The 14,334-nt window shown below is 44.8% G+C and overlaps 1 protein-coding gene across 2 annotated transcripts in view; it reads left to right on the top strand.

The window, feature by feature from the left end:
• The window catches only part of kdm4b (lysine (K)-specific demethylase 4B), a 55,284-nt gene that overhangs the window by 21,845 nt on the left and 19,105 nt on the right, over positions 1-14,334 (top strand). For both annotated transcript variants that reach the window (XM_086162320.1, XM_086162319.1), the window contains exons 8-15: positions 1,827-1,964; positions 8,693-8,889; positions 9,800-10,047; positions 10,550-10,791; positions 11,129-11,246; positions 12,141-12,301; positions 12,383-12,587; positions 14,224-14,300. In XM_086162320.1, the coding sequence (XP_086018446.1) occupies positions 1,827-1,964; positions 8,693-8,889; positions 9,800-10,047; positions 10,550-10,791; positions 11,129-11,246; positions 12,141-12,301; positions 12,383-12,587; positions 14,224-14,300 (1,386 nt within the window). The remainder of the gene's footprint in view (positions 1-1,826; positions 1,965-8,692; positions 8,890-9,799; positions 10,048-10,549; positions 10,792-11,128; positions 11,247-12,140; positions 12,302-12,382; positions 12,588-14,223; positions 14,301-14,334) is intronic.

Genomic DNA, 14,334 nt, shown 5'->3' with positions numbered 1-14,334 from the left:
AGACTTCCTGTGGCGTTCAGTGGAGCTCCTTGGTGATATCAATCACGACTGACATCACGGCGTTGGTCCGATTGCCGCCATTCTGCAAGCGTCATAGTTTCGTCCGGATTGGAGTTCTTAACAGCCGCCAGAGGGTTTTCCTTTCCGCAGCCTCTCTCCTCTTTATACCCACACACACACACACACACACACACACACAGGATGTCATTATCACAGTGAACACATTACTTGGAACACACCTACAGCACATCTCTTGATTCATGCGTAAAAATAGCCCCCCCCCACCCACCGCCACCGCCGCTGCCGCCTCTTATCCTCGCAAGAGCAGAAAGGGATGTTTGATATGTGAACCGCCGCCTTTCGTCGAGAACGTTGATTTCCCCGTTCTCAGCCTCTTCTCCTGTCTCACCCCTCATGCCTGTCACCTCGCCGCCGTTGATGTGTCTCGTGATTGCCTGGATCCGGGCTTCACAGAGGAATTGAGATCCAGCCAGACATGTAGGGGCTTAAGTTTTGGGGGCAACACATCACCCAAAAAAAAAAAAAAAAAGATTGCGCTTAAGTTGTCTTCACGTTGAGGGGGGGGGGAAGTGCAGGGAATGACACTGAGCTGAGATTCTCCGCACCTCCGCCGGCAGCAGCCACGTAGGACGGCATCCTTTTGCCGGAGTTGGAAAAGTCGCAGGCAAAGTTTTGCAGCTTCCTCGTGCTTATCGTAAGATTTAAGATTCAGGATTCAAAGCATTTATTGTCACATGTACAGTGTAGAAATTTCTAATTTTGCTGTCCGCAGTGCATGTGCTGGTAGAATAGTGTAAACATTATTCTCAATATGATCATAGATATGAATGTGAACATTGTAATTGAACAGTGAGTGGAATACAGTGCGATAAGACGTTTGACTGCATCTTGGTGTGCAACTCACAAAGTGCAGGTGCAAGGATGAGTGCGATTTAAGCGGCAGTAGACTTTACACGTGCATGGAGAGATGAGTGTGTGATGAATCGCACCGTTCTACATTTCACGCGCCTGCACCTCCGGCCGAAGGGTAGGAGTGTGAACGGTCCGTGTTGTGGGCGGGCGCGGTCCTTTGCGCGGATCTCGAATGAGGTGTGCGTTCGTGATACTGTTCATTCATTCATTCCCTGCACTGATCTCCACTTCCGGCGCTGCCTCGGGCGGCTGCCTGCCGGAGTTTCTCCTCACCAGAGTTTCTCCTCACCTAGTGTCACTGTGCAATATTCAGAACTGTGCAATATTTCATTTCATAACAGCTACACTACAATTTTTCCTTTTATCATACTATTGTGCACTCCTTACCTCACTTGTTACTAAGACACTTATAGTTTTATCACTTGTTTACTGAGACACTTTATAGTTTATAGTTAATTTTTATTTCTAATTCTGCCTTTTTCTTTTTATTATTTATTACTGTTATATTTTCTGTAACTCTGGCACAACAATTTCCTTCGGGATTAATAAAGTTGTTCTTATCTTATCTTATCTTATCTTATCTTATCTTATCTTATTCATTGACTACATAGCTTATCCTGTACAACCATTCACCCTCTCATTTACTCATCATATAGAGACTTAAAACCATGCAGTCACTCATTCACACGTCTGGGCGACTCAGGGTCTCTTGCAACCTCCTGCGTGTTTTCGAACTGAAATCTCGAGAACCCGGAGGAAACCCGTGCAGACGAGGGGAAAACACGGCGCCTCCGCTGCGCCCCGTCACACTCGAACCGGGGACCTTCCCGCTGTGAACCCCCCCCGATTTGTTCTCTTAAGTCCCATTTCTTTTTTTTTTCTCTTCTTTTCAGATCACTCAGAACGAAGGGGAGTTCATGATCACCTTCCCCTACGGCTACCACGCCGGCTTCAACCACGGCTTCAACTGCGCCGAGTCCACGAACTTCGCCACCCTGCGCTGGGTCGATTACGGCAAAATGGCGACTCAGGTAAGAGGTGGCCGGGTTAACGCGGCGCGGGCCGTCGCGGTGAGACCCGAATAAACCCGAGCTGACCGGACCCTCGACCCCAACGATCGAAAATAATCCGCGTAGAAACATTTCCCCGCTGCGGGCAAACGCGCGTCTGCGGTTCCAGGCAGTTGCAAACACTCATTTTTGATCCAAGGGTGCGACTCACCAGCGGTTAGGTAACTCCAATACCCCCCCCACCCCACCCCTTTTTTTTTTTTTTAACTCCAGAAGGGATAAAGTAATAAATTCACATTGAAATATAAAAAGCGGTGTGTGGTACTCTGCTACACACCATCTGTTACCGACACTAATCATACCCTTACTGCCTTCCACTGACGCAAACTGCCTCTTTGCCTGTGGGCTGCTGAGCATGAAATTGACAGGGCACGGGTTCGCTGTGGATGGCAGCCCCACTTCCAATATCCCCTGGAATAAACTCCCCCTTGTCTCTTTTCTATACATTCTATAAAATTTTCCTGTTCAACCCCCCCCCCTCTATCTTTTGGAGTGTGTTTGGGTGCTCACACACTCCCCTCTCCCCTTCTTTCCGTCCGCTCGGCCGCCTGTCGGCCGTGCGCGAGGCGCCAGCTTTTGTACAAATCTTCCTCCCCCTCTTTTTTCCGCAGTTTTGGCCCTTCCTCCTTTACCCAGATGGCCACTTGTAATTTAAGAGCCGGTCATCCAGTCTTCCATCCAGCCCAAAAGAGTGCGCGAGGGAAACGCCTCCTCTACACTCGTCTCACTCCGATAAACAAGAGGGCTTCGCCGCTAATCCAAGCCGACAAACGTAGACCACGGAATCACACACACACACTCTCCCCCAACCCCTCTTTGGGGAACGTGGAAAAAAAAAAAAAAGAATTGCCCGGTTATCAAGACAGGTATCCCCCGGCTCTCGTTCCGCCTCCATCACGCAAACGTTAAAAAATTTCCTTTCGGGAGGCCGTCGGGAATCGGTAACGGATATGTTTCCTGTAAGTGTCAGCGGTCACGCGCTTTGTTTTTGTGTGTGTGTGTGTGTGTGTGTGTGTGTGTGTGTGTGTGTGTGACCGGTTCATGTTCGGGTCGGAGAGAAGGTTCTGAAGGTGAGCGTCATGTCAAAAAACCCAAATCTTTTCCTCGACTCTCATAATCATTTGAAAACCGAACGCACAGTTCGCTTTTTGCTCGCCCACATTGACTTCTGAAACCTGTGTGTGTGTGTTTTTTTTTTTCTTTTTTAATTTTTTTCGGGGAGAAAAAGTCCCAATGTGCTGCCCGGGATTAATTACTTCATGCATTAACTCTCAGATCCATCGGATCAACGGTAATTGGATTATTTGTTTTCAAAATGCCCAAATACCAGTTCAAGTCGCGCTTATAAATCAAAGCTATCCCGGGAAGGATTTGCGTGCTCTTAGTAACACGTTTACGCGTTTGCATTTCCAGATAAAACCGGCGAGTGATCTGTATTCCCTTTGTAGTTTTTCCCCAAAGCAAATTCTGTGAACACACACTTCGGCCCGTATTATACGCAATAGCTCCTCTGCTGTAGGTTAAGTAAAGTTCGTCGGCGCATCTCTGAATTCCCGCCCCCTTCTCGGTCGGCTTTTAGCCCCGGCCGTCACCTGTTCACCTGGGTCGGGTTCTGGAAGCAGGATTGAACTTGTCACCATCCGGCGGCGACCGGCATTCAGCGCAGAGAAGAAACAGTGAACTTGTATTCTTTTCGTGGCAACTGGACTTGAACTTCTTCCCTCGGAGATGTTTCACCCCTCATCCGGTGGCTTGTTAGGTAGATGGAAGAGTTGATCAGCAGAAACTAAGTCTAAGAGGGTCGCTATGCTAATGGCGGTGCCGTTGGTTGTGGACAGAAGAGCATGTTTTGTGGGATTACCTGGAAATCTAAATGCAGCGCAGACAGCAAAGTTGGAATTCCACTACGGGGAAACAGGTTTCATTCATTGGATCACATGAACTGAGGCTCATGTGGAAGTTAGCGGGGCCTGGTTCTGCTGGAGGATCTTTCCTGGTAGCTTGTAGCGGTGTAAAAAAAAAATCGATATGTATCGATATATCGATCCGACAGCTGACGGTCCGATGCATGGACACGTCCGCAAGAGTATCGATCCATGTATGCATTTTACCCGTCTATTTTAAGTCTGCTCTGAGGCGTAATTCTCACTCCGTGCTGCGGGTGGCGGTAACCTACTTTGTCTCCACCTACGTCGCTTCCCTTCCCCTCTTTCAGCACAGTCTTTCAGCGGACACACCCTCTTTGGCATAGCACTCGCATTTAAACATTCGGGAGGCGGACATTGATATGGCTGAGAAGGACGCGGACTTACACACTCCTGTTGGTTTAAAATCGTTCGTGTGGAAGTATTTCGGCTTCCGCAAAAACGGGAAAGAATTGGTAAAGGATGTGGCGATATGTAAAGAATGTCGAATTGAAGTTAATTGAATACATATGAAGTTATATGATATTACAGCTCCCGTTGATTTATTCAAAATATGAAATAGTTAAAAGGTATCGAATCGAATCGTGGGGCATTTTTAAGTATCGAAAAAAAAATCGAATCGTTGCCTTGAGAAATCGAATCGGATCGAATGGTCATGATGGCTCTGATTTACACCCCTAGTAGCTTGCAGGGTGCAGATGGGCCGGGTCCCGGTGTGCAAATCCATCTCGGTGTTTATTGATTGTATTGTATTGATGGTGTCGCTAAGCAAGATTTCAACAAGAAATCACCATGAACTGGATTACTGGATTACTCCGCAGACGATGCTCAAGCTTTTTTTTTTTTTTTTTTTTTTTTTTCTCAAATTTACACCTGCACCTTATGTCAGCACTCTTTTTGTGCTAGTTATTAATGTATTTCACGCTCTATTAAATCAGACCCTGCTTTCATTAAATCACCTTTTCAGACACTTTTTTTTTTAAAATCCAGGCGCGGTCGGGGTTACTGTAAATGGCCTTTTGGTTTGTTCGGTAAATGTCATTTCATGATCTACCCGTTGTTTGCGCCGTCTCCGAGATCCGTGGCGTTTCCAAACAGCCCCGGGTATCTGACGCGGATCCAGACGAAACGCAGCGAGCCGGTGGTAATCCCGGCTCCGCCAGGGGAGACCGAGGGAGGACGTGACGGGATATTTGCCGAATGTGAATAAAAGCGTTTTTTTTTTTTTTTTTTTTTGTAAAATACAGTGATATCTGCGGCAGAATTAGTAATGGAGGTTGCAGGGGACGAATTCCGTTTGAAATAAACACAGACGCGGGTTAATCCTGTATCACACTCATGGCCAAGTGTCAACCAGTGTTAAAAAAAAAAAAATTAAAAAAAAAAAAAAAATCTGGCTGTCCGGTAATGTGTATAGGTATTAAATCAGGACTCGGCACACTGATGAGCAGGCGTTTTTGTGAGTTTGCTGACAAAAAAAAAAATGGCGAAAGAATACGTTTTGCACTCCTGCAGCTGAAGTTAAACGTCGTCTCCCTTTTTCTTTGGAATAAAAACCTCCTATTTGTTGCCGCGGTGGCCTGTCTGACTTTGCATCCCTCCCAGCTTCCAGACTAAATTACATCATTCAAGTTATTGGGATTGAATTGCATGTAATTTGCATTTTTTTTTCCAGTGAATGTACATATTTGCTTATAAGCAACTCCGGACGTGGTGTGAATAACAATACCGGACGCTTATCGGACCCGGCAGCATATAGGGGCTGTGACACACGGCTAAATATATCCTCGCACCTTTTTCTTCTCGGCTTACTGAATATAAAATACATTTTTAATATTTTGTTTCCTTCTTCCTGCAAGCAAAAGTGACAAAATGCATTAAGTTTCAAGTACAGAGTATCTGAAACGCAGACATTATCACGTTAGAACACTTGCGTGTAAAATCCTTTTCTGTTATCATTACGGAAAACATTATGTATATATTTCGGAGGGGGTCATTTGTTGGTTATGCTTTTCATCTACGAGAACAACAAATCCTCCGCAACAGGGAAATCGTCTGTGACAATAAGCGGCCGAGTGTGCCGGTCAGGTTGAGCCTGTCGAGGTTTCCTTAGTTGTTAGCTCTTAAACCCTCGAGTGAGTCCGCTAATCCATAATATGTCTGGGGCTCCAGGTTTTCGATGGCTTCAACCATTTACATTCATTAGGAGCCCGAGCGTACTGAGCGGTGCGTCGGCAGCGGGCCCGGAGGCGAGCACTGTGTTTCCCCGGATCTCATGCATCCCCGAGTGTTGTTCTAATAGTCTGCTAAGATTTATATGGTTTTAAATAATGCCCCTTCCTGTCTCTGGAGGATGGAAGTGGTCTCCATCACCTCTTAATAAAGGCCTCCCTCACCAATGGAAATGACCGATACGCCGGCTATAATAATCGTTAGGGCATTAATTGTCGTTTGTTCTGCGCCGCCGTTTCAAGAGAGCGGGGCTGTTTTCGCTTAAAAAATTCATGACGGAAACAACCGGCCGGTGCGCGTTCGCCCGTACGCTCCCTCCCTCCCTCCCTCCACGCGCCGCCGTCCGACTTCCTGCTCCCTCGCCATCCGCCAGACACTATATTTTAATGTTTCTGTCTGTCAAGTGGTGTCGAGATGTGATGCGGGCTAGATATTGTTTTTGCCGGGGAGGGAGGAGCCGCCGTGTTTTCAGAAATTGAACACAAGGCACTCAGTGCGGCTCAGGAAATAATAGGGCCAGAATGTAATGCAGGAAGCCGGGCAACAAAGCAAATACTGTCACGTACCCCTCCCGTCTTAGTTTCCTTCATCTATCTCCCTTTTGTTTCTTTCATTTCCAGCCTCAATCCTCGGATTTGATTGTTTTCGCTGTACCTGCCACTTCCCGCTTATCTATATACGGCGTGTAAGAGCTCGACCCCTGTACCGCTCCCCTCTTTTTTCCCCGCCGTCGGGCCGGAATCACTCATTTAGCTGTAATTTTTTCGGGTTTTCCTCCAGCCGCACCAAGCCTCCGCCAGGGCGTCTGTTCTCCCCGGCAACTAACAGTATCTCACTCTTTCCTGGAGCGTGACACTCTTTGCGGTCCAGATGTCTCACTTGTAGAGTTGCTTATTTCGTTTTTTTTCGTCGACAGAAGAAACATTGAAATCGTAGCAAATGTTGAGCAGCATAGAGGAGATGTTTAACTCGGGAAAAACAATTGTCGAGCGCGGCGTCTCCCGTGCCGGCTTTTAGATCTACTCTCTTTTGCCAACAGAAGGTTACACATTCTTTGCGTCGCGAAGATTTGCGAAAGATTTGCGAAGTGGAACTCGGAGAACATCTGCTCGACCCGCAGACCGGCAAACGTCGGCATCCAAAAAACAAACACTGGCAGATTAAACGTGGAAATACCCTCCTCGGATGAGGGGTGAAACGTGCTCAGCGTGGAAATTCGAGTCCAGTTGCCGCGACAAGAAGATTTGGACAAGAATTCACCGTGACGTGGATGACCGGGAACGTCCACAGACGCATTGAAATACCGTAAATTCAAGTGATGGGAATTCCGGCTCTTTTTAGGGAACCGGCTCTTCCGGCTCGGCTCACTAAAAAGAGCCGGCTCTTTCGGCCCCCAAACGGCTCTTCGGATTTTTTTGTTGCTTTAATCGACATATTACCAATAATAATGTAACATTATGCACAAAATGAATTAATAATTAGTTTTAAAAAAAATGTATCATACTACTATATTATAATAGCCTGTATTTTTTCGCTCTACAGTGAACTTTTAACTAATTTAAACTTTTAACTTTTTTATACTAAGCAACTTTAAAGTCAAGCAACACAGAATCCCTGAAAAACACACTATTCTATAAAATGTAAATTACAAATATTTACTTTTTAGTGCAACAACAAATAAACTATGAAATGCAAGAATAAATTTTTGGCTTTTTTTATACATAAAAATTTAAAGTGAAACACGGGATCACTGAAAAACACACGAAATATAAATTAAAATATTTACAGATCTAAAAAAAATAAATTATAAAATACAAAACAATTTTAGCTTTTTATACACTCAACAAATTTAAAGTCAAACAACAACACAGACTCCCTGAAAAAAAATGCCAAACAACAAAATAAAATAATTAAAAATTACAAATGAATTAAAAATATTAACTCTTCAGTGCTATAAATAAACTACAAAATACAAGAACTTTTAACTATTTCACCAATTCAGACTGAAACAACACAGAACCCCTGAAAACAACCAAAAAATATAAAATTAGAGAAGAAAAAGAAAGAAAGAAAAAGATCAGCAGCCTCGACTGAAGATTTTAGAAACACCAAGTGCAGACACAGAGTCGACGCCACGCTTATTGACCAATCACGTGCGCCTTCAAGAGAACAAAAAGCGTGTCAAAGGGAGCCGGCTCCTGATTGGTGGGGAGCCGGCGTTACGTCGGCGAACGACACATCACTAGTGAATACGATAGTAGTGTTTGTTTACGACCGACCTTAAGCCTCAGTACAGCAGTTCCATTGTAGACCTTAAATTCTCCCTTTTTGGGAATGGCTGTTTGTCACCATATGACATGTGTGTGAGAGGGTGAACGGTTGCATGTCTCTAGCCTGCTGATTGGTCCGGGGTAAACATCGCCTCTCGGCCAATGACAGGCTCCGGCTTGACCCCGAGCGCGGGATAAGCGGCGCGGATAACGAACCGACGGCCTCGGCGTCACGCCTTCCTTCTCCGCTTCGTCCCTCCAGTGTACCTGCCGTAAGGATATGGTGAAGATCTCCATGGACGTGTTCGTTCGCTGCCTGCAGCCCGACCGCTACGACCTGTGGAAGCAGGGAAAAGACGTCACGGTGTTGGACCACCTGAGGTCGACTGAGCTCAGCAGCCCGGAATTGGAGCGCTGGAGGGAGCATCGCGTCACCCACCGAGCCAACGTCCTGCGGAGGTGAGGCCAGAAGGGGTTTTCTGTTAAACTGGAAATTTGAAGGTACGGAATACACATCATTAATAGTTATTTATAAACAACACTTGGTTCTGAACCCCAACTCATATTATGACCAGTATTTTTGAAGGTAATTCTAATAAATTTTATTTAAGGTGCCTTATTTAACACTCAAGGACACCTTCTAGACATATACAAAAAGGACGGATTAAAAGGATGAAAGTGACAAAGTGGAAAGATAAGGTCCTTTTTTTCAAGTATATGTATGTATTTATTTCTACATGTATGTATATATATGTGTGTATATGTGTGTTCGCATATGTATATACATATATGCGTGTGTGTGTATACATATGTATGTATATGAATTTGTACATTTATTTTGTATGTATGTATGTATTTATGCATAAATATATGTATATATATACAGGACTGTCTCAGAAAATTAGAATATTGTGATAAAGGTCTTTATCTTCTGTAATGCAAGTAAAAAAACAAATTACTTTTTCATGATATTCTAATATTTTGAGGTAGGATTTTTGAGTTTTCTTAAGATGTAAGCCATAATCAGCAATATTAAAAGAATAAAAGGCTTGTAATATTTCAGTGGATTTGTAATGAATCCGGAATGTATGACATTTTTGTTTTTGTAATTGTAGTACAGAAGATAAAGAACTTTATCACAATATTCTAATTTTCTGAGACAGTCCTGTGTGTGTGTGTGTGTGTATATATATATATGTATTTATATACATATATATATATATGTATAGTGTACACATGTATTTATAGTGAAATACAAACACTTAAAAACAGGTGTTCCCATATTGAGCTAAACTTGGAAAAATCAGGAAGCTTTTGTGCCCCCAGAAATATATCTCTCTAAAATATTTTTTCTCCATGTAAACATCAGGGCATTGCAGAAAATGAAGCTGTTCCGTCGTCTGAAGCTGGAGGAGGTCAAAGTGCTGGCGGAGGAGGGCATCGAGCTGGACGCCACCGACTACCAGCGCCAGGTAGAGGAGCGCGAGGCCCAGCGGCGGCAGGAGCGGGAGGAGCGTCTCGCCAGAGAAGCCATGTTGACCTTGGAGGCCATGGAGCGTGAGGAGCAGGAGGCCGCAGAGGCCGCCGCCAAGGCGGCAGAGACTCCCGCTCCAGAGGGTAAGGTGTTAGAAGGCTGTTACTATTTGCAATTAGTTTCACAAGAAGATGTGTTGTTGGTTTTTTTTTTAAGTCCAGCTAAAAGCACTAAATTAAAAGAGACAGTTTCCTCTTCTTGCATTAAAACCATCATGCTGCTATTGCACCATATACCGTTATGGTACTACCTACTGACCTTTGCACTAAACCGCTAGTCACTAATCCGCCAGTCTGTATCTGCGTACACTTCATACCTCATATATCCTTGTTTAATGTTTATTGTTTCATGTAAAAGTGCCCTTTCCTGCTTTGCACTGGATTATTATTATTATATTGTTGATTTCATGTCCGGGGTGGCAGAGCGGTCACACAGCACGCAGGGTAGCTTTCTGTGTGGAGTTTGCTTTGACTAGTTGTTCTTCAGACCATTTGAATTTGCAGAATTAAATGCAGGTATCAATCACGACGTCCGATTTTTTTTTTTTTTTCTCTTCTCACTTCCGCATTGGTTTTCACCCGCCAGACGACGAGCTGGAGACCCAAACCCCGATGGAGGCGGAGGACATGGAGAAGAAGAGGCAGAAGAAGCAGAAGAAGATGCTGAATATCCACAACGGCTTCCAGGAGGCCTTCGAACAGTTTGCCACGTCGAGCATCAAGAATTTGCAGCCTGTCATTTACAGCCACCAGGATGTGGGGGATCCTCTGTCGCCGAGAGCGAGCGACATCCCGGTAGACAACAAGCTGGATACGGGATCCCCCCAGGTGAAAAGCTTCATGAGTGAATAGCTCAAAGTAGCTTTGTCCTTTGTTTACATAATACGCTGTGTCACACCGCTGCACAATAGACCAAAATACACATTTTGAACAGAGTCGTTGCAACTAGCTAATGGCTTTTCCGCCACGGCATTTTGACTCCGAAGCCGCTACAAACTCCCCTGCTATCGGTTAAATATAACCCCGTAATAATTGAATCATTTGCATATTTGGGTGTTCATTCAGATTTCGGAGGAGAGGGGAAAAAAAAAAACAAACCAAAAGCAATAAATGTCAACTCCTAAATACAGAGTTTATCAGCTAAAGTTTCACAATATTCTCCCAGGGATGCTACGCTAAGGTGAAGATGCCCACAGAGGTGAAAAAGAGTCGCCGCCACCCTCTCAGCAAGCCGCCCATGCGTTCGCCTCTGTCCGTGGTCAAGCAAGAGCAAAGTGACAGAGGTACGGGATTGTAATATTATCATATTTCCAATTAATAATTGAACATTATACTCATTGCCGTGCCCAAAACCAGATCAAACCAAATCGGCACTTTGCGGAGTATGACGAAGCTAAGTAGCGCAAATGCCGGCAAGTCCGTTTATACGGACACGGTTTCCGCAGAACGGCGAGACGTTTACGAGTCGGCTTTTTTTAAGGTCAAGTTTCGGCCGCAGAAATATCAACCGGGCCGCACAGGATCGTCCCGATCAGCGTCCCATCCATCACAGGGCTCGAAATTAAGAAGACACGACTGTGTTTAAATTATCGATCAGGAGAAAGAAAAACAGCTCCTAAAGCTCCCCCGATGGGGATAATGAAATGGAGACTGCAAGGCCTCTGTTACCCCCCCCCCCCCAACCCTTCTTTGTTTTTTTTTTTCTTCTTTTTTATTTTCTGACTGACAAGTATTGATCCGGGGATCATGACTCCTGATTACCCGCTTTCAAAGTCACTTTAAGTCAGGGGACCCGGCTCAGGGGCTGTCCTTCAGACGGGCGTCTGGGCGACAAGGAGAAAGAGAAGGGGGAGAACAAGGACGGCGAAATGGAAGGCTTGTGGGGGAAAAAAAAAAAAAAAAAAAGACCTTCCTGCCTTCAGTCCACATCCATCAAACGGTCTGGATCAGTAGCTTTGGGGGTCGTCGGTCGCTAAAAATTGATTCCGTACCCGAAACGGCACGCCGTCGAAGCGGCTGCTGTTTGTTATTGTTGAGAGTTCGGCGAGGGGGAGGCGACCCCTCGGCCTCGGCCGCTGCCGCTCTCGACGAAAGGATTCGTTGTGTATTTTGAAGCGCGCGCGCGTGCGTGTGTGTGTGTGTGTGTTTCTGTCACTTTTCATTTCGCCCTCCCGCAGAGCTCTCCTCATCCATGCCCCTGGAAAGCGACATGAAGAAACAGGAGCATCTGTGGCAGAATCGCTCCCCCAACTTTCTGGCGGAAAAGGCCTTCAACAGCGCCGTGGCAACGCATCAGCCCCACTGTGCTATCTGTTCCCTCTTCTGCCCCTACACCAAGGTAAAAGATTGGAATTATACTCAGAAATATTGCACAGAGCAATTAAAACCGACCGGACGGCTTCTTCCCGTCCCGTCGCAGCTGCAGAGAGACTTCCCCGGCGGGAGCGACGCCCAGTATTCCCACCTCCCCCTGCACGGCAGTCGAACCCGTCCGCTGGTCCCGGAGATGTGCTTCAGTGTCGGGGCGGGAAACACCGAGCCGCCGCCCACCAACTGTCACATCGGCGAGGACGGAACCAGCCTCCTGATCCGCTGCTCCTCCTGTCACATGCAGGTTCACGCCAGTGAGTAGAAAACCTGACGGCGACACACTAGATCAACGGTCGGCAACCCGCAACGCCCAAAGAGCCATTTGGACCCGGTTTCCTCGGGAAAGAAAACACTGGGAGCCGCAATTACTTTTTGACGTCTAAAATAAAAAAAAAAAAAAGGTACCACTGTATAGATTGCTTTTTATTACCTTTACACTTTGTACAAACAAGTGTGTAGTGTGTTGCTTCTGAAATTCACAAAGTATTACAGAGAAAATTAAATCTTATTTATGTAATGAACTCATTTTGAGCTTTGGGCTTTCAGAGTGTGTAGCGGAGCCTTGACCTGAATTTTAAAAATAAATCGGGGAAAAAATCACTGTGTCAGTAAACAATTTAAAAAAAAAAAAGGCCAAATATCTTCATAAATATGTATTTTACCTGGTTTATGGGACTTCTGCTCCTGAACTTCTGCGCTCAGCATCTGCAAATCGGGACTTTACCGGCTGGCGGGTTTACCGGCTTCCGCGAGTGTGACGTTATTTTGAGCGGCGAAAAATAATAAATATAATTTTATTTAATATTTCAAGATCACAATGATCTTCCAACTTAGAACTAAAAGTTTAAAAAAAGGAATTAACACAAATGGAATATACTTCAATTAAATATTCATCATTTATTTTCCCAAGCCGCTCGGAGCCGCAGTGTAAAGGTGGAAGAGCTGCATGGGTTGCCGACCCCTGGACTAGATCTTGATGTATCCTTCGTTTTTAGACGTCTGTTTTGTTGTGTTCCCTCCCCGAACTGTGAAAAGACTATCTCTGTGTGCCTTGACATGGGAAAAAGAAACGCGCAACGAAAAAAAAAAAAATTCCGATATTGGAAATCTTCGATCCGGCCCAAAACTTGTTGATATTTAAATTGTTTTCATATACAATGACCCTCGCAATGTGACAGATTTTTTTTTGTAATTCAGCTCTTGCAATTTATTGTTCTTTAGCATTTTTTTTTTTTGCAGTATTTGAGAATAAATTCCGGGATGAAATAGCCATATTTAAGAAGAAAAAAACAGTAAAAAATATAGTAAAATTAAAAAAGAATCATTTAATAAAAATAAATATAGATACCCAGCATTAAATAAAGATATAAAAAAAGATAGCTTGTTGTGCCAGAGTTACAAGAAAAAAATAACAATTATAAATAATTATAGAAAATTGTATAAACAGTAAAAAAAAAGAAAAAGAAAAAAAAAAGAAAAAGGGAGAATAAGAAATCCAAATAAACTATAAAGTGTCTTGAGTAACAAGTGAAAACTATAAAGTGTCTTAAGCAACCAGTGAAAGATAAGCAGTGCACAAGAGTATGAAGAAATAATGCACATTTTACTCCTCTTTGGAGTGGATATCTGCTCGCAGACGTCTAGATGAGATGGCGTCTGGTGTTGTGTTCAGAGGTTTAGACCGCAGAGATGAGTTTGATTTTCACGCGTGTAATAATATTTCACCAAAGATGAAATCAGAATGAAAATAATGAGCTCTTGATGGTGGAATATCGCCGCCCGGGCCCGGCCGTCTGTTCGCGCCACATCTCAAAAGCACTTTGAAAAACGTCGGGCGGCGTGATTTGTTTTAATTCACTTGTGAGGTGATTAACACGTCCTCTTCCACAGGTTGTTACGGCGTCAAGCCGGACTCCGTCAACGACACCTGGACCTGCTCCAGATGCGCGGCAGGTGCCTGGACAGTGGTGAGTTGCCTGCCAGATGTCCCTGCGCTGCTTG

The sequence above is a fragment of the Fistularia commersonii genome, chromosome 16, assembly GCF_037954325.1.
Source record: "Fistularia commersonii isolate RoL2024-O1a breed Wild chromosome 16, RoL_Fcom_v1.0, whole genome shotgun sequence".
In the NCBI taxonomy this organism is placed as follows: domain Eukaryota; kingdom Metazoa; phylum Chordata; class Actinopteri; order Syngnathiformes; family Fistulariidae; genus Fistularia; species Fistularia commersonii.
Note: the sequence above shows the minus strand (reverse complement) of the source record. Positions and strands in the feature narration are given on the sequence as shown.